This window comes from Musca autumnalis, unplaced genomic scaffold (genome assembly GCF_047663935.1).
Source record: "Musca autumnalis isolate F117 unplaced genomic scaffold, ASM4766393v1 scaffold_1, whole genome shotgun sequence".
NCBI lineage: Eukaryota > Metazoa > Arthropoda > Insecta > Diptera > Muscidae > Musca > Musca autumnalis.
This window is the reverse complement of record NW_027411644.1, coordinates 276,305,448-276,326,449: the sequence shown is the minus strand read 5'-3', so window position 1 is coordinate 276,326,449 and position 21,002 is coordinate 276,305,448. Positions and strand designations below refer to the sequence as shown.

At 34.9% G+C, this 21,002-nt stretch overlaps 1 protein-coding gene across 28 annotated transcripts in view; it reads right to left on the bottom strand.

The window, feature by feature from the left end:
- Positions 1 to 4,211: 4,211 nt before the first annotated feature.
- heph (polypyrimidine tract-binding protein 1 heph) overlaps positions 4,212 to 21,002 on the bottom strand; it is a 757,797-nt gene continuing 741,006 nt past the window's right edge. For all 28 annotated transcript variants that reach the window (XM_073961236.1, XM_073961240.1, XM_073961239.1 and 25 more), the window contains 3 exons: positions 9,767 to 9,983; positions 4,737 to 4,814; positions 4,212 to 4,663 (listed from right to left, as the gene is read on the bottom strand). In XM_073961236.1, coding sequence (XP_073817337.1) covers positions 4,531 to 4,663; positions 4,737 to 4,814; positions 9,767 to 9,983 — 428 coding nt within the window. In that variant the 3' untranslated portion in view covers positions 4,212 to 4,530. The remainder of the gene's footprint in view (positions 4,664 to 4,736; positions 4,815 to 9,766; positions 9,984 to 21,002) is intronic.

Sequence of the window (21,002 nt, the reverse complement as noted above, 5' to 3'; positions counted from 1 at the left end):
ATGATTATATATCAGCAACTTTAAGTATTCACTGATATTTGAACATAGATTAATTTTGAATATACATACTTTGTAAAGATATCGAAACAAAAGAAATCCTAAAGACACTACACGGTGCTCTTAAATCAAATTTAAATGGAAGGTGCTTACACCTGGGAAGTTTTTGTGGATTCTGAAATTACAATATTCATAGAAGAGAAAAAACAAAAAAAATTGCCGGAGCGCTTTTTAAATAAATCGCTATTCAAGTTGACATTTTAGGGGTTGTTTAGGTTTTTGCGATTTTGCTTGGAAACTGCAAGTCCTATCAAAATGGAAATAAAGAAAATGTTGTAGCTATCAAAATTATCTACAAGATTGACTTTAATGATATTTTCGTAGGTTTTACAACTTTTGAGATATAGAAGTTGTAATTGGGACAATTCAAATTCAATTCAATTCTGTATCGTCTCCTTATAAAACAATGTCATGACTGAAATTTCCCAACTTAAACTTAGTCCCAATTTACATTAGGCGAGTTTACTTGCGGCAATTGTCAGTTTGATGGAGAGAGAGGTGAGGCATATGGTAACCCTTTGCCTCTCATCCCCCTCTCTCACCTACAAACTGACAATTGCCGCAAGTAAACTCGCCTAATGTAAATTGGGACTTATATATCTAAAAATATGGTACAACCAGGAAAAAGTACATAAGCCAGTCTTGTAGAGAATTTTCACAGCTATAAGATTTTCTCAGGTCCCATGCCGATAAGACTTGCCGTATTAAAGCAACATCGCGAAACCCTAACAAAAAATCCTAAAAATGTAAACTGAGCTTCTTTATCTCAAACAAGTAAGAAAAGCGTTAAGTTCGGTCGGGCCGAACTTTTTATACCCTCCACCACAAATTTCAGCCATTTCGGTGGATTAATGTGGCCACAACCTTCAAAATACCGAAATTCGGAAGGTACCGTTCTATGGGGGCTATATGATGGCGTGGACCTATACCTACAAATTCCTGGGGGAAAGTTTTATACGCCTAAAGAAGACTAAATACCAAATTTCAGCCATATCGGTGTGATAATGAGGCTAAAACGTTCAAAATATCGAAAATCGGGAGATATTGTATTATGGGGGCTATATCAACACGTGGACCTATATAAACATTTTATGGTAGAAATGTTTCTTAGTCTCTGGAAACACAAAATACTAAGTTACAACCGATTCTTTGGTCAAATGGGTCTAATGTGGGGACTATACCAAAACGTGGACCTATATAACCCAACTTTGGTAGGAATGTTTTCTGGCCTCTGAAGACACAAAATACCAAATTACAACCAATTCTGTGGTCAAATGGGTCTAATACATTCAAAATATATTAAAATGACGCATACTTTATATGGGGCCTTATATGGGGGCTATACCAAAACGTGGACCTATATAACCCAACTTTGGTAGGAATATTTTTTGGTCTCTGGAAACACAAAGTACCAAATTACAACCAATTCGGTGGTAAAATGGGCCAAATATCTTAAAAATTCCTTAAAACGATGACGCGTCACGCGTCATTTTGTATGGGGGCTATACGAAAGCGTGGACCTACATAGCCCGCACGCTGATCAAGAATATATATACTTTGTGGGGTCTACAATGATTATTTCGAGTAGTTACAAACGTAGTGACAAACTTAACATACCCCCATCCTATGGTGGAGGGTATAAAAATGGTACAGCCTGAGAACAAATGATGAACGTCAGTCCTGTAGAGAATTTTCACAGCCACAACATTATCTTAAGCTCCATTTCGATTGGACTTGCGGTTTCCAAGCAAAATCGTGAAAACCTAAAAAACACCTAACAAATTTGAATTTTGACCGCGATTTATTTAAAAATCCCTACTGCGATTTTTTCTTGTTTTTGGATTTTTCTCATCTATGAACATTGCTGTTTCAGAATTCACAAAAACTTCCCCTGTGTAAGCGGTTTTCATTAAAAGTTAGTTAAGGTGCACCCTTCATGACATTGTTTTATAAGGGGGCGATACAGTCAGTGCATTGTCCCAATTTGAACTTCAATATCTCAAAAATGGTAAAACCTACGAAAATACCGTAAAGGCCAATCTTGTAGAGAATTTTCATAGCTACAACACTTTCTCATTTTGATAGGACCTGCGGTTTCTAACCAAAATCGTGGAAACCTAAACAACCCCTAAAAATGACAACATGAATCGCGATTTATTTAAAAAGCGCTCCGGCGATTTTTTTTGTTTTTTTTTATTTTTCTCATCTATGAACATTGTAGTTTCAGAATCCGCAAAAACTTCCCAGGAGTAAGCACCTCCCATTTAAATTTAATTCAAGAGCACCGTGACTAGTTTTCTAAAAATCTCCAACTTAAATGAATTAACCCATGGGTTAATAGTAAAAATACATAATAATACAATAATAGTATTAACTTATTTTTCCAATTGGAAAGTGTTGACTTTATAATTCTGAATGTACTGCCCACAAAGAACGCGCGCGCGCGCGGTGTCCAGATAAACCAGAATTTACATTTCTGAAACATTTTTCCACACAACCTGTTTAAAAAGCTAATACTTAATCCGGAGGCCCACGGAAATGGATTTTAGGATATCTTTACACCTCCTTAAAATGATTTCATGTGGTTTGGATCATCACAACGAACATCTGTTAGTTGCTATTATTACTGTTCATCCTATTATATATTGGAAACTTAATTCGTTATATTGGTAGAATAATGTTGAACTACAATATTATGTATATTTCAGTGAAACACTGGAAAATTGAAAAATATATTGAATACCACAAGTTGAAGTTAGGAGTATGCATTTGGTTTAACCTCCCGTAAATGCAAAACTAGTAAAGTTTTTACTGAGAATTTAATTTTTTTAACTTCCAGAATAAAGCACCATATTTTAAACATTTTCGAACATAACCCCACCCTCGAAAGGGAAGAGCATAGTTTTAACTGTGATTATTTCTTGGCTGTAGTTCAATGTTATCTTATCCGTCCATATCTCTATGTTTGTCTGACTGCCTGTCCAATCTTCTGCCTATTCAGTTTGTAATCTGTTGCTATTGTAATAGTGTTTGTTGTTGATTTGCTGGTAGGATGTATTCGAATAATATTCTAGCCATTAAAGTGCTTTGTTTTTATTAAATTGGGTTTTATTTGATTTTTTGTTTGTTTTGTTTTATTTGTAATAAATTGTTTTGTTTTTGTTTGTTTTATTTTTTATTCATATCCTAAACTTAAGTTCACATCCAGTAAATTGAATTATAATATGTTTGTTTGTTTATTTTTTCTTTTCTTTTGTTTTTAATAAAAAATAATGATATTTAAAAAATAAAACGAGAATTACAAATTAATAATAAAAAATAATTTCACATTGTTGTTGTTGTTGTGTTTTGTTTTCCATAAAAAAATTATATATAAAATATTATAGGCTGTTTGTTTTTTTAATTTTTATTTTTATATGGTTTCTATATGTAAATATATAAAAATATGTAAGTAGGTAGGTGGTAGGTGGTGGTGGAGTACAACGAGTAGTATGAAAAAATAGAAATGAAAGAAAGGAAACAAGTTTATATGGTAGTATGTAGATTGTATGTATAGGTATTTTTAACTTCTTTCAACGACAACTTGGCTTAATACTTTTACACAATTTAATAATTATAATAATAATAATTAAAAACTTAATACAATAGCATTTGTTTATAACTAACTTGTTATACAAATTTGTGGGAAAATAAATTGTTTATAAACAAATACTACTGCTACTTGTTAGAGATTTGATTTGATTGTTGGATTCCAATATTGTTTGTTTGTTGCTGTTGCTGTTGTGGTTGATGATGGTGGTTGTTGGTTGGTGATGATGTTTGTTGCTTGGTTTGATTTCTTGACTTGGCTTTTTTCTTTCTGTTATTTTTTGCGAGGAGTTAAAAGCCATGTTCATTTTTAAGAGGAGCAAAATAGAAATTTGTAACTTGGTTGTTTTTCTTTGTTTTTGTTTCTTATTCTGTGAATGATGTGGTGGTGGTAGTTTTGTTCGCATATTGCTGATTGTAAATTCCTTAAACAAGTTATTTCTTGCATCCAATTACTATGTTTTGTTGCAGTTCTCCTTCTCTGCTCCTTCTTTTAGCTTTAAAATTTGTTCTTCCTTGTTTGTTTAGTCTATACTAATCCATTTTCTTTCTTCTTCTTGTTCATGTTTCTAATTTTAAATGTTTTATTTGTTTCCAGTTTAATAATTTCTTTTGTATTGTTTTCTTATGTTTTGTAGCAGTATTATATACTATGCTTTGCTTGCTGCCTATGTTCTTGTTCTTGTTGTTTTTTTTTTTTGTTATTTTATTTATAGTTTAAATTTTTTAAATATATTTTATGTAGGTTTTTGTTTTAAATGTTATGGTTTCATTTTGTTTGTTTTGTTAATAATAAATCTCTCAGATTCATGCAGGTTTATTGAACAGGTTGTTGTTGTTGCTTGTGTTGCTGGTATTATTATAGTTGTTGTTGTAGCTGTTGCTTCAGATATTTGATTTAGAGAAACTGACACGTAAATGATTCGATTCAGATAACTGATGATTGTGCATTTTGATTAAAGCCAAAACGGCTTCTTCGACAGTGGAGAGCTGTAACAAGGCCATTTTGCGATCCTTACTGTAAATTGAAAGGGAAAAAGAAGCAATTAATATATGTTCATATTAAAGATAATGTATTGTTAATTACTTACGGGAAAAATTTAAATGCCTTAACTTCGAATTTGTTGGAGGTGAAGGCTTCTTTTATATCTTCCTCAGTGCAGGATGATCTGAAAATAAATAAAGAAATATGAATTTAGTGAAATTGAGCTAATTGTTTCCAAACGGCTTAATACATGGTCTAGTTTACACTATTATATCCTTTTTCATCACACTCAACATCTTTGAGGTTATGTAATCAAATAATGCATAAAGTGTGAGTTGAGCCTTCTCTCGGCTGGATGTCATTGTTATACCCTAAAAGCTTAAATGTTGGTGAAAAACAGGTGCAGTAGAGCTAGCAAACAGTTAATATAGGAAGCGAAGCGTATGTCAAAAGGTACGTATATGGAAAAATATCTGTTTTCAGGAGGCCTGTATGCGTTCGTATACCTTTTCTTACAGAAAATGCGAATTTAAATGGAAACTAAAAATTTCATACCAAATTAGATATCACTTCATATTGTCCAATCCAATGTGATTGACAATCTTTTAAAAGGTTTTCTATGAAACTTTAGAAAATACCTCACAAAATGACCAGTTTTTTTATGCGACTTTATAAATTACCACAAAAAAACGTCCAGTAGTGTGTTTGGGCCGAGAACTTGCTTTGTAATTTATTGAATAATTATTTACAGAATAAAGTCCTGTCCGTTCGTCTGCCTTAGCTGGTGTGCACCATAGCTCTCGAACCGTTTTGGTCTAAACTTTGAACTTCGTAATATGTTGGCCTCATGCCAAGCCATGTAGAAACGTCTCTACAGGAGGCGTGTGTCTTAAGATACGCCGTTCGGAGTCGGCCGTAAAAAGTAGGGACCATATCATTGAGCTAATATCATAGACAAATGAATTGTATAGACAAAGAAATGCTCTCACCAATCACGGTGCTTTTGAAGCAAATTTAAATGGAAGGTGCTTGAACCTGGGAAGTTTTTACGGATTCTGAAACTACAATGTTCATAGATGAGAAAAACCAAAAAACAAAAAAAATCGCCGCAGCGCTTTTTAAATAAATCGCGATTCAAGTTGACATTTTTAGGGGTTTTTTCGGTTTTCACGATTTTGCTTAGAAACCGCAAGTCCTATCGAAATGGGACTAAAGAAAATGTTGTAGCTATGAAAATTTTCTACAAGATTGACCTTTATGGTATTCTTGCCGGTTTTATCGTTTTTGAGATATAGAAGTTCAAATTGGGACAATGCAAAAAATGCAATGCAAAAGGAAAATCCAAAAAGATGAAAAAATCGCCGTAGGGATTTTAAAATAAATCACATTTTTAGGTGTTTTTTAGGTTATCACGATTTTGCTTGGAAACTTCAAGTCCAATCGAAATGGAGCTAAAGAAAATGTTGTAGCTGTGAAAATTCTCTAGAGGATTGACGTCTATGAGTTGTTCCCAGGCTGTACCAATTTTGAGATAAAGAAGCTTAGTTTACATTTTTAGGTTTTTTTGTTAGGGTTTCTCGATTTTGTTGAATACGGTCCGCTCTTTCGGGTACACCACAGAAAGGAGGAACCGATTTGGTTCAAACTTTGCACATCATAATATTTCTTCCAGACTATATGACTGTATCACTGCCCTCTCACACATATTTTACATTTTTTTCGCAAAAGTCCAGTTTAAAGACAATTTTCGCGTTACATATTTAGATTTTTTCCCAACAAGTTGTCCTTGTGTTGCCTATTACGAAGGAACAATATTTCAGGGCAAGTCTATATTTCCTCAAAAGCTCTAAACAACCCTGCCGGCACCAACTAAAATGACTGACTTTCTCACAAAAGTTAAAAAATTACCCCTATGTGCAGTTTAAGTACTGCTCGAGAATTGTTTTGACATTTTTACCAAATATACCCTGTGTGTTCCTGTTTACAGCGATGTAGTGTATTTTGTGGACAAGTCCCGAATGGCCCAAAAGCTGTAACAATGTTTCCGGCACCTACGCATGGGGTATCATATTTGGCCGCAACTTTGCACATGGTAAATTTTCTTCCAAACGTACATCATGCTCAATGAAGGACAACAACTTTGTGTAGTTCCCTCACAAAAGTTCGAAATTTTCCCTGAAGTGCAGTTTAAAGCTATTCGAAGATAGTCTAGAAATTTTTACCGAGGGTACTGCTGTTTATAACGATATACAGTTTTTTTTGTGGACATGTCAAGAAATTTCTAAAAGCTTTAAAACCTTTCCGGGGTGACGTAGGAAATGAATGATACCAAGGAACGATCTTCACCGGCTTTTCGACACCTACGAATTTAGTATCCGATTTGGTTGAAACTTTTGATATCAAAGTTTTTCCAAACGTACATCAAATTCCAAGAAGGGCTCTATCAGAAAACACCTTCAGGCACCGCTTTCACAAAAGTACAAAATTTGCCCCAAAAGAGGAGGATCGCAAAGACATTTTTTCCGAAGGAACTTCTTGTGGTCCGCTTTACAATGTGGGCAAATCCATGCATCCAGCCATAATAACCAAAAACTCTTAAAAAATCCCATCAACCACCATGGTTGGTTGCCACGCTAGTTATCGAAAGGAATGACTCTCAAAAATACATCCAGTCCCAAGATGGACTACGGTACCTCCTCTTAAGTATTCAAACTAAAGCTTATCGCCTTCGCTACTGATGGTTTTTGTCTTCTTGTTGTTATTGTAGCAATGCAAATATGATCGTTCGTGCGTTCCCATGAAATGTATCGCGGTATCAATTCTGGCCCAATACGAATTGATGCGTCTGCATTGTTCGGATGTTAATTGGGCTAAAACCTCTCGTGTTTGCCTTGGCAGCTGGCATTATTTTTGGGGGTGGTCTCCAAGTACGGCAACTGCATAATTGTGAATGCTATCCAAGCCTGCCTGATAGGCTCCCTTTTCTAGAGGTTTACGTTTGCACTTTTGGGCCTCTCGTTCGAGATCTTAAACAAAAAGGTGCTGCTTCAACAACATCTTGTTGTGCTGAGGCATAGGTAATATCTTCGCTTCCTCATGAAGATGTCATGTAATGGATTCCCACGGTGCTCTTGAAGCAAATTTAAATGGAAGGTGCTTGTACCTGGAAAGTTTTTGCAGATTCTGAAACTACAATGTTCATAGATGAGAAAAGTCGAAAAAAAAAATGCCGGAGCTCTTTTTAAATAAATCGCGATTCAAGTTGACATTTTTAGGGTTTGTTTAGGTTTTTGCGATTTTGTTTGGAAACCGCAACTCCTATCAAGATGGGAATAAAGAAAATGTTGTAACTATGAAAATTTTCTACAAGATTGATCTTTAGGGTATTCTCGTCGGTTTTACCGTTTTTGAGATATAGAAGTTCAAATTGGGACAATTCAAATTCAATTCAATTCTGTATCGCCCCTCTTACAAAACAATGTCATGACTGCAAATTCCCAACTGAAACTTATATATCTAAAAAATGGTACAACCTATGGAAATTTACATAAGCCAGTGTTGTAGAGAATTTCCACAGCTTTAAGATTTTCTCAGGTTCCATATCGATAAGACTTGCCGAATTCCAGCAAAATCGCGAAACTCTAACAAACAAAACCTAAAAATGTAACCTGAGCTTCTTTATCTCAAAAATGGTATAACCTGGGAACAAATCATTAAGGTCATTCCTCTAGAGAATTTTCACAGCTACAGCATTTTCTTTAGCACCATTTCGATAGGACTTGCGGTTTCTAGAGGTTTACGTTTGCACTTTTGGGCCTCTCGTTCGAGATCTTAAACAAACAAACAGGTGGTGCTTCGACAACATCTTGTTGTGCTGATGCACAGGTAATATCTTCGCTTCCTCATGAAGATGTCATGAGGTAGCGAGCGCCCTGTTGCAGTTATCAGGGCAGCATTCTGTAATGGATTCCCACGGTGCTCTTGAAGCACATTTAAATGGAAGGGCTTGCACCTGGAAAGTTTTTGCAGATCCTGAAACTACAATGTTCATAGATGAGTAAAGTCGAAAAACAAAAAAAAAAAAAAAAAAAAAAAAAAATCGCCGGAGCTCTTTTTAAATAAATCGCGATTAAAGTTGACATTTTTAGTGTTTGTTTAGGTTTTTGCGATTTTGTTTGGAAACCGCAAATCCTATCAAAATGGGAATAAAGAAAATGTTGTAACTATGAACATTTTCTACAAGATTGATCATTAGGGTATTCTCGTCGGTTTTACCGTTTTTGAGATATAGAAGTTCAAATTGGGACAATTGAAATTCAATTGAATTCTGTATCGCCCCCTCATAAAACAATGTCATGACTGCAAATTCCCAACTGAAACCTTTATATCTAAAAAATGGTACAACCTAGGAAAATTTACATAAGCCAGTGTTGTAGAGAATTTCTACAGCTTTAAGATTCTCTCAGGTCCCATGCCGATAAGACTTGCCGTATTCAATCAAAATCGCGAAACCCTAACAAACAAAACCTAAAAATGTAACCTGAGCTTCTTTATATTAAAAATTGTATAACCTGGTCAGCTACAACATTTTCTTTAGCACCATTTCGATAGGACCATTTCGATAGGAAAGCATACAAAAATTTCTTCAGACCGACTTCGAGTCAGATTTGCGTCGCTTTTACGGCTTGAAGATATGGACGAAATCTTCCAACGCCTAAAGAAGATATTGAGCGTGCTTGTGTGATCGTCTAAAACCTCGCTTATAAAGACTAACTTCCTGACATATTTAACAGTTATTCTTGGAATTACCGTTAATTGCTAAAGAACTTCTGGTGTCCGTACGTCAAGGCTCTTTCCTCTTGCCTATAATATTCCCTTTGGGTCGACCACTTTCAGGAAGCATAAAAAAATTCCTCCAGACCGTCTATAGCATAGTTGAAGAAGATGAGAGCATTTTTATGGTGAGTACTCATATTGTTCTTATATGGTCTATAGAGACTCGCTTCTAAAAAGAAACCGCCTGGCTCGTCTTTTTTTCTAGCTGCTAGTGAAAACTACTATTTTCATGTTGTCCCCCTTCAAAATCTTAAATAGCATATAAAGAATATTATGTTTTTGTTGTTGTTTTCTACTTACGGAATGTTACTTAAATGCAATGTTGCCGATGGCGGATAGATGTTTTGATAATTTTTGCTGCCTGGTTTCTTGAATCGATGCAATGGATTCTGAGAATAGTCACGTGTTAGACCAGCATCAGGTTGTCCCTCTTTCGGCAGTTGTACGGCTTGATGTTTGCTGGCCATAACACGTATTGCCTTACCCCACAAGCGTAATTTGTCAAGGTGATTCATAGCTGTAAAGAAAAAGAACAAAGAAAAATTAAACATTTTTCAAAAAATTAAAAAAAAAATTAAAGAAAAAAAACTGAGGAAGTTTGCAATTTCAGACCCATGTCGTTCATTGGTATTGTCTGTAAATCACGATAGAAAAACTTCCTATAGTAGTTACAACTTTTTGAATTCTTAAATAAATGTAAACAATCGGCTTTAAGTCACTTGGAATTCACTCAGGAGTGTCTGCACATGCGATAAAATAAGAACCGTCATAATCCTATAGAAATTGTTTCTCTAATGCACCAACGATCTTATTTTATCTTCCTTGGCGTGTCTCGGAAGTGACGCCTTAGGCGAGGGAGTGAGCAACTCACTTCCAAATCCTAGCAGGGCAGGCGTGCATACAAATTTATTAACACTCTGTCATCATTTGTCAATGTTTTTAATACATTCACATGTTTGTCTGCCCTCTTCTTAGTCGGCACTGCTTGTTCAGAGAATTTTGGTTGGTAATGCATGAGTTTCGAGAGAGCGGAGATGAATTTCTCTCCATTGTGATTTATAAATTCGGAACTTTCTCAAGACATTTTTCACCAGCGATTTTGGAGTTACATCACTGTTGAATCAGAGAACTTAAGGAGCCATTTACTGTTAGGGTGGGCCCGTTCTATACTTTCAGGGGGAATATTTGATTTTTGGGAAAGAACGGAGTCGGTGGAGCTCATTTATCCCTTCGAAATTATATATTTCTGTGTGTGGTTTTGGAATTAGACACTGTTTTTTCAGAGAATTTTAGCAAGACATCACTTTCGGGAGAAGGTAAATGAATGAGCTCATTCCTCTCCTTTCTTGCCAAGGAACTCTGAACATTCTCATGATATGGTTTTGGACTATTGTATCAGAGTGTCGTTCATTGTTACGTTTTATAATTTTATGTTGTGTTTTTATGAAACCCACCTCTTCTATGAAATCCATTTGACTTACTCATGTCGGATTAGAAAATATCTTCATTGAATATTTAAAAGATACTTAGTCCGTTATAAATCCCCCTTTAATATTTTGAATACTAAATTTTCAAACAATTTTCTATCAACACTACTATTTATTTATTCTATAAATTTTCAATATTCAATTTGTAAAACTCAATTTCTTGTCGATATTGTCTTATAGATTATTTTAGTCCCTTTGGAGATGGACAAAGTGCTGATGTTGTTGTTGTTTCATTAAAACAAAGCGCAACACTCCAGAGAAGAGATGTCCCTTTACTTTCTCCCGCTTTTGGAAAAAGGTACAAGAAAAACAATTTAAATTTCTTGCAATGTAATTTTCAGGGTTATGGCCCTTAAATAAAGTGTAAATGAGTTGGTTGTCATTTTCTGTGAGCATTTGTTTTCACAATATTTATGCCAGAAGAAAGAAAAAAAGAGGCGAAACAAAACGAAGGAACAGGACAGACTCCCACAATATAAATATACATATATAAAATTGAAATAAATGGAAAAAGAAATGCGATATTATGTGACCGACACTACCTACCGACATTGACTACTAATGTGCCACAAGGGTAGTGAAATAATGTTTATCCTGTTCGGTGGCAGGTCCCAAAGCTTACCTTTTTTGGGAAACACACAAAGAAAAAAATTTACACCGAAAAACGGAAAAACGAATGGGAGAAAGTATGGCATATGCCGTAGAAAAAGTTCAATGAAAGAACACGGGGTTGGGGTTGCTGTGGCAGTTGCATTTTTAATAGAGCTGTAAAACATAGTCAAGCAGACAGTAATCGTACAAATGTATTGTGTGTTTCTGTGTGAGTAAAGAAAAAAATATGTAATCTCTGAATGTGTATTCTTGTGTGACTATCGGACAGGTATACTTTACTATAGTCGTACAACAATACAAACGAATGTTCTTTTGTGTGTCTGTTGTAATAAACTATGTTCTACAACCATCATACATTATTGTACATATTATATGTTGGGACTCACTACTCTACTCTACTGCTGCAAATGACTGACTGCCAGCCTGGCCTGCCTGCTTGCCTGCCAGCCAACCTGAGTTCTACAACACTCAATACAAATGTAGCTTTTTATTGCATATCCTCATAAAATATTAACAAATTCATTTGTTACATCAACGAACTGGCAAAAATTGAACTCCAAATACCAACAAAGCGAGATGCTGGCAGGATATATTTACACAGACGTATGTGTGTGTGTGTTTTTTGTTGTGATATATGTATTTTAAAGGTAAGACACATACGTTTTATATGCCATTACAAAGGTAATACCTTTTTGTTTTTTGTAATGATTTTATTGTTGTTGCTGTTGTTACTTTTACACACACAATACAAAAGGAAACTACATTTGTTGAAACGCCGTAATAAAAACAAACACGAGACACATTGCCAGAAAAAAAAAAAATAAAACACGGAAACAAAGGGAAATAAAAACAATATTGAAAATAACAAAAAACCAAACACATAAAAAATTCCGGATATATATTTGAAGGAAAGTTGTGAAAAAAAGGAAATTCTTATATGAGCAGCGATTTCAGAAAAGGAATATACATGACGAGTCCCCTTATATTCGCATATTTTTGATAATAAATTAGGAAACCAAATTTTTATATGAGCAGCTATTTAGAAACGGAATATTGACAGGGAATCCTCCTAACTCGCCTGTACAGAGCAGCACTGTTCTCTACGATCAATGCTTTTATAAAAAACGACCTGTGACCTAAGAGAACAATTATTGTAGTTTATTTAACAGAGCTTAGTCAAAAATAGCATTCGAAGGTTTTATCGGTTCATCAGCACAACAAGATGTTGTCGGTGCAGTAGCTGCCTAGGTGTTACGCTATGAGAATTCCTTCTACAATCGTGTTTTCAGGCTTACACACCCAGGAATATTACTGCAGATTTTCTACTCTAGAAAAAGGTCGGTTATACCTCCATAAACGAAAACCTCTAAATAATCAGGCAGATTTCAATAGCATTTACACTGATGCAATTACACAGCAAGTTTGAAGCTATAGTATGAATGCCATACTCGAAGACCATAACCCACCCATCACAAAAGAACATCCGGACCATGCAGCCGCTTCGATTCGTATTGGGCCTGAATTGATGACAGCAAGTTATCCAACCCATGTGGACTGGGAGAAAAGATGCATATGTTTATGTGACCAGCTAAGCCAATTCACCTGTCTACCGTTTCTGGTGATATTGGCCCTGACGAATATTCACACGGAATTTTTCCGCTCTGAAAATTATGTCTATATCCTCAGACTATCGAGGATATACACATTTTGATGCGATAAAAATGTGCCTTATCGAAATAATTGTGTTGAACAATAAGTATTACGGTGTGCCTTCACCAAATTTAAATGGAAGGTGCTTACACCTGGGAAGTTTTTGCAGATTCTGAAACTACAATGCTCATATATGAGAAATATCAAGAAACAAAAAAATCGCCGAAGGGATTTTCAAATAAATCGCGATTTAAGTTCAAATTTTTAGGGGTTCTTTAGGTTTTAATGATTTTGCTTGGAAACCGCGAGCCCTATGTAAATGGGCCTGAAGAAAATGTTGTAGCTGTGAAAATTTTCCACAAGATTGACCTTTATGATATTGAGACAATGCACAGTGGATCCACCCATTGGCCAAAAATAAAAAAAAATTAATGTCAAAATTTTGGTAAAACATCTGGCAACTCTGATAGCTATGACATGGAGCTTTTTAAAAATATATTAGTTTTTGTTTCATTCGAACGCGATCTTCTTAAGAATAGCTTCAAAAGTCGGAACAATTGACTAATATTTTTTGTTGTGAGTACAACCTATATTTTAAGTGCAAGTAAATATATTCAAAATATCGCGAAACAAATACGTATTGCAAAATATTATAATGGATTTTGAAGGAGGAGGTAATAGCTTCATTTTTTTAAAAAATAGTGTTTTAACGTGTTGTGGAATTCCAGTTAGCTGTATGTTTTCTTAGTGTATTTTGTTAAGCCAATTCGATCATATACTTAAATTTGACCTAAGGTTTCAGTCATGATGCCCACCAGTGCCCACCTCGGGAATAATTTTCCAATGTAGGTCATAGGCTTAAGATTATATACTGTTAATATCAGCTGCCATCTAGTGCCATCTAGTTGCGAATTGGGTCTCAGACTAACGCTGCCTCAGAATTTTTTAAATAGTTTTGGTCTGAGTCTTTGTTCAGAATTCCCTAACATACGTTTTGAGTGCATTTTTAGTATAAATGTGGTTAGTACCTGCAATTGCTAATTTCTGTTGTTTATTTATTTCTTTATTTTGGGATAGGAAGCTGTAAGAAATGCATAATTTCTCGGGCTTTTATGTTAGACATTTGGTGTTCAAAGAGCGGAACAAGCTGTGATAAATCAAAAGGTGTGTTTGATACATTGATGAGCAATATTGAAAATGAGGGCTATGTAGTTGAGCCAACTGAATTACAAAACTGCATTTCGTACAATTGCAAAAATTTTGCCAAATTTTGGAATAAATGTAAACGAACAAAAGGATTAGTATTGAAATACAATTCGAGTTGGTTTGCGGAAAAAGACTGTGTTTCTCTAGTTAAAAAAGCGACATCATTATAACCTAAACCACAGGATGAGCAGATTTACATCAAAAACACAATCAACACGCTCACGCCAACAGAATTCAAAATAGGTCAGAAAACTATACATATTGAGCATAGCTTGCACCTTACAATGGTCGATGGAAAAGTCTGCAATGCTTTAACTCAGACATCATCTGTAACTTGCTATATATGTAAAGCAAGGCCTACAGAGATGAACGATATAGAAAAGTGTTTAGAAAAAGAAGTTCAAACAAATTTCTACGAGTTTGGTTTGTCACCTCTACACGCTTATATTAGATTTTTTGAGTACTTCCTCCACTTATCATATCGCCTTGAATTAGAAATGTGGCAAATACGATCTCCCGAAGGAAAAACACAATTTCAACAAAGAAAAAAGGAAATTCAGCTAAAATTTCGTGAAAAAATGGGACTAATTGTTGACAAACCCAAAACTGGAGGAAGTGGAACTTCCAATGACGGTAACACGGCAAGACAATTTTTTAAACATGCAAGCCTGTCAGCCGAAATAACTGGCCTGGATGAAAACCTAATTGAAAGATGTGGAGTATTATTGCAAGCCTTATCGTCTGGTTACAAAATTAATGTAAATAAATTCAGGGCATATGCAATAGACACTGCAAGAGAGCTGACATTGAAATATGGATGGTATTACCTTCCACCTACTGTACACAAAATTTTAATTCATGCTCCAGATATAATACAAAATGCGTTAGTATCAATTGGAGAGCTGTCAGAGGAAGCTGCAGAGGCCAGAAAAAAAGATATTAAGAGGTTTCGCCAATATCACACTCGAAAGAATTCGCGCATATTAACAAATACTGATTTGGTTCATCGATTATTGTTAAGCTCGGATCCTTTTATCACCGGACAGCGACAATTACCCAGGAAAGACAAATCGATCTTATCAAAACCTGTTTTTGATTTGCTAGAGTAGAATTTAAATTGGAAGCTATCAATTAATCAGAACTTTTTCTCACTATATGTTTGATACGAATATAATATTGAATTCTTGAATTAATACATTGCACTACAGTACCACAATAGTGGTACAATACAGAGTTAACTGTAAATACTACATTAATAAACAAAACTTTGTTTAAACTTAATATATTTGGCAATGTTATGCTTTTTTAGGCAGTGGAATCGGTAAAAAAGGGGGGGGGCGTGTTTTGGTCTATTGTTGCTTTCGGGAGTGCGTTTTTTCATGTCTATGTTTGCATTACAAGATAATCGGTACGCTTTTTCATTGCATTTTGTATTTATAATAAGAAAACATGAAAAATGTCAGACCGACCCCCCCCCCCCCAAGAGGGGAAAGAGGGGGAATGATACGCTCATGGTTTCATAAAATAATCTTCACAGCAGGACAAAGCTGCAACCTAAGCATTACCTTCATATTTACACGGGAAGTATTTTTGGCCACTTTCCCATACAAGTGGATCCACTGTGCAATGCACTGACTGTTTCGCCTCCTTATAAAACAATACTCGTATCATGCTCAGTACGCCTTAACTAATTTTTGATGAAAACCGCTTACACATGGGAAGATTTCGCGGATTCTGAAACAGCAATGTTCATAGATAAGAAAAATAAAAAAAAAAAAATCGTCGGAGGTATTTTTAAATAAATCGCGATCAAAATTCACAATTTTAGGGTTTTTTTTTAGGTTTTCACGAGTTTGCTTGAAAACCGCAAGTCGCATCGAAATGAGTCTAAAGAAAATGTTGTAGCTGTGAAAATTCTCTACAAGACTGACCTTTAGTTAAGGCGCACCGTGGTATGTTTGGGCGAAATCCGCTTCGGAAAATTTGGAGTTGATTTAGCCCTGACCGTACATCTCTATCGGGGAAGCTGGTGCACACCATAACTCTCAAATGGATCAACCAATTTGGTCCAAATTTTCCAACTTTTTATACTGGTCCACTTCCTCGGGTACCCCACAAAAGTTCAAAATTATTTTCTACAACTAAAGTGATTGATGAGAACGATAACTTACGATTTGGCCGAAACTTTTGAAATCGTGTAATTTTTTCCTAACGTACATCATCCTCACAAAAATTCAAAATGCTCACATAAGAGTAGTTTAAGGGCTATTCTAGGATAGTTTTGAAATTTTAACCGAAGGTAGTCCTTGTGATTCTGATTACAACGATTCAATTTTTTCCTTCAATGCTTTCTGACATAATGACCCAAAATATCTAAAAAATCCAACGGTGACCATAAAAATTGTCAGGTGGACATGAAATGGAGTGACTTACATTGGTCCAACCTTGGTACATCGTAATATTTTTCTCAAACTGAAATCAAATTCCAAAGAAGTGTTCATTGGACAACACCTTACGGCACCTCACAAAAATATCTAATTTTCTTTCAGTCTATGGCAGGGTCGCCCATCTGTATACTGCGGGCGCCCACTGAGTTGTTTTGATTTTGCCATTCTCCCTCATTCACAGTGTACGTGAGCAAAACACGACTGATAAACATCATGTGGTTGTTGTTTTTTCACCTATACATAAACACTTGCTTCAGTTTGATGGCTATATGAAGACGTGGACCTACGCTGACAAATTTCAGGTAGAAAGGATTATACCCCCAACCAAGACTTAATAAAAAAAATGCCAGCCATTTCCGTGTGATTTTGAGGCCACAACCTTCAAAATACCGAAAATCGGGAGGTACCCTTCTATGGGGGCTATATGAAGAAGTGGGCCTATGACGAGAAATTTCAAGTGGAAAGTTTTACACCCCCAACGAAGACTAAATATCAAATTTCAGTCATTTCGGTGGGATATTGAGGCCACACTTTTCGAAATACCGAAAATCGGGAGGTACGGTTCTATAGTGGCTATATGAAGACGTGGACCTATGCGGACAAATTTTAGGTGTGAAGTTTCATACGCCCAACGAAGTCTTAATACCAAATTTCAGCCACTTTGGTGGGATATTCAGGCCACAAATCCTTGCATATATTTTTGCATATGTTCATTTTATGCAAATATGTAAAAATATGCACGATATGCAAAAATATCTGGGCTTAATTCGTTTTATTTTGTGATAAAATGAGTTTCTGTCTAATCAGATTTTCTCTACTACCATCCTAACCCTATATGCATTTGCATAGGGTTCCGTTGTCTAATAATGAGCCAAAGGCTTAAAAAACCAATTAAAATGGCTCTTTGACACGATAACTATCGAATGACTCCCAAAATTGGATACACTTCTGTGTCGGTCCATTCTTTCAGGTACCACCTTTGGAAAGGTCAACACTTTTTAAATTTAAGGCCATTTATCGGATAGCAGTGACATTTTTATAGCGGTTATAGTTGTGATCAGGACTACAACGATATTAGTTTAAGCTTGGAGGAGCCAACTCTTCCAGTGATATGTATGTGCTCGGAAATGTCCCAATATCTAGCACTCCTTTTTGTACCCTACACCACACTGTGGTAAGGGGTATTATGTCTTTGTGCATTTGTATGTAACACACAAAAGGAAACGAAATAGACCCATAGTTCCTTTTGGGGATATACATAGAATCACTTTCTGAGTCGATTTATGCATGTCCGTCCGTCCGTCTGTCCATGTATTTTTGTTCGCAACGTACAGGTCGCAGTTTTTGTCCGATTCAGCTGAATATTGGGGAATATAATTATTTTATCCATAGGAAGAACGCTATTGCTTTTGGTGAAAATCGCTTCAGATTTGGATATAGCTTTCATATATATTTTCGGCCGATTTGACGTATTTGCTGCACCAAACACGCTATATACGTCCGATTTTAATGAAATTTGGTATGTGTGACTAAATTCCATCTAGAAATAAGTATGCCAAATTATATCGAAATCGGTTCAGATTTGGATATAGCTTCCATATATATTTTCGCCCAATTTGACGTATTTGCTGCACCAAACACGATATATACGTCCGATTTTGATGAAAATTGGTATGTGGGACTGAATTCCATCTAGAAATAAGTATGCCAAATTATATCGAAATCGGTTCAGATTTGGATATAGCTTCCATATATATTTTCGCCCAATTTGACGTATTTTCTGCACGAAACACCCTATACCTGACCAATTTTGATGAAATTTGGAATGTGTGACGGAATTTTTTTCTAGTAATCAGTTGAAATTGATACATGTCTCCTATATATATATATATATATATATATATATATATATATATATATATATATATATATATATATTACATATTCACAGTGGTGTAGGGTATCATATAGTCGGCCCCGCCCGACAATGATCCTTTCCTTACTGGTTTTTAAATGCCATTAAAGTCGTTAGTAGTCTTTGGTACAAGGCTATAGTTTTGTTCTCCATTCTTTGATAATGGCCCAAATGTTCAAAAACTCTGCCAAAGCGGAATTCCAACAATATCAGAAGGATTATGGTTTTTGGTGTTGACTGTGTCCATAACCTATAGACACCTTAAAATGTACAACGGAAACATACCTACAAAGGTTCTGCTTACTTTTAAAATTGGGTCTACTACTCCTGTTACTGTGGTTTCTTTTGCAGGTGGCCTCGAGCTTAATTAATATATCCACGGACAAAGACAGTTGAACGGTTTTACCCAACAAAAACTTCCCTTACCATTTAACAGGTTCGTAACTACTTTTTGGTAGTCTTAAATCAACCTACTAACCCATTATTTTCGCCAAGGCATGTCGCCCTAAATAAATAGTTATTATTTGGTCGATTAATAAGCCGAAAAAGATATGATATATTTTTAGAATTTTACCACACTCCATATTTTTATTTTGTATGTGAACTTTTTGCTTTGGTATCAAAAAAAGAGAAGTAGAGTTGGGTAATATAGTTCCTAGTTCCTTGTACTAGTTCCAAAACGTATGAGTAACATCATGAAATGTAACGTGTGATATTAAGTATACGCAGTTTGTTCAAAGAAAAAATGTGGGCCATTGGAACTGCGAAGTGAACTAGATAGTTCCATATAGTTCCTTTGGCACAACTCTAAAGAGAAGTGCAGACGGTGAGCATCGAACCCACAGCTCTCGGTTTTGAAGTCAACCACACGCACTCTTGCATCCGTATTCATTACTTTGTAATGTTTTACCTTGTATAATATTAAAGAAATAATTTATTTTTCAGCTTACTGGAAATGCATAAGGGACGTTGTTCACACTAAATATTTGCTTATACCTTTTCAGTTCATCTACCCAACCTCAGAGACTCCATGCCCAACAAAAACCCATTTTACAAAAAAAAAGTAAAAATCCTTTGTGTTATGTTGTGTTAGGTTTCACAAAAATATTATTATTTTTCCTACAAATTATACTGGAAAAATATTTTCAATAATATTTAATAGACACAAACGCATACACACAAGGAATAATACAATAATGTGTTGCACAAACAAACATAGTCGACACAACGACTATGGTCAGCAGCAGCAGCAAGATATAATGTAATTATGCTGTGTGTTTGGTATACAATTATCACATGTCAAGCACAAAAGGACATACAAGTGGATACTTCCATGTGTTGTTGAAATTCTCAATTTTATGGAAAATAAGAAAAACAAATTAAAAAAAATGGGTCAAATCTCCAAAGTATTTTAATTTCAATAATAATAATAATAATATTCTGGGACATCAATATATTTACACTTCTGTCTAATGACTTTGTATATTTGTATGTGTATATGGGCTTGTGTGGGTTATTTGCAAAAGTATAATATTGTCGGTGGCCAAAAAGATTGCATATGAAATATTGAATGGTCCTTTAGTTTTTTTTTCATTTTTTTCTATTCGAAATATTAGAATAATAAAAAAAGGCAGCAAAAGGATAACAAATATATTCTCTGCAAAGTTATCAACAGCAAAAAGGAAATAATAGTTTGGCAGTTCAAGAGCAAACACTAAGGGAAATTAATAGGAAAAAAATATAACCGAGCTTATAAATAACGAACGTCTGCCTATAAACGAATAATTTTCTATGACGAATAGTTTTATAAATAAATACGTATTTCAAGATAAATATGTATTATCTTTGTAACCAATTTTCCTATAGTAAAAAATTTATTCGTACCCCGCTGCTACTTTATAAGGACTGTACATTAAGTATATCATAGGGAGAAAAATTCCTTTTTTCTCGAACAAGCAATTTCCTCCACAACACATATGTGTGTATTAGGGATATAACTTTTTGCACTTTTTTGCAAATATCAAAAATACCACTACATAGCCGTGTAGAGCATGAAAAACTATTATGAAATAAGGTGTAATTTTTTCTCTATCGCGAAAAAAGTTTCCGCACCAAATGCATTGAAGTTCAGTAATGCATTTTTTAATTTTAGCTGTTATGACAACATATTTTCTTTTAACAAAATTTTTTATTTTTTTGTAATCTAATTTAAAATCATT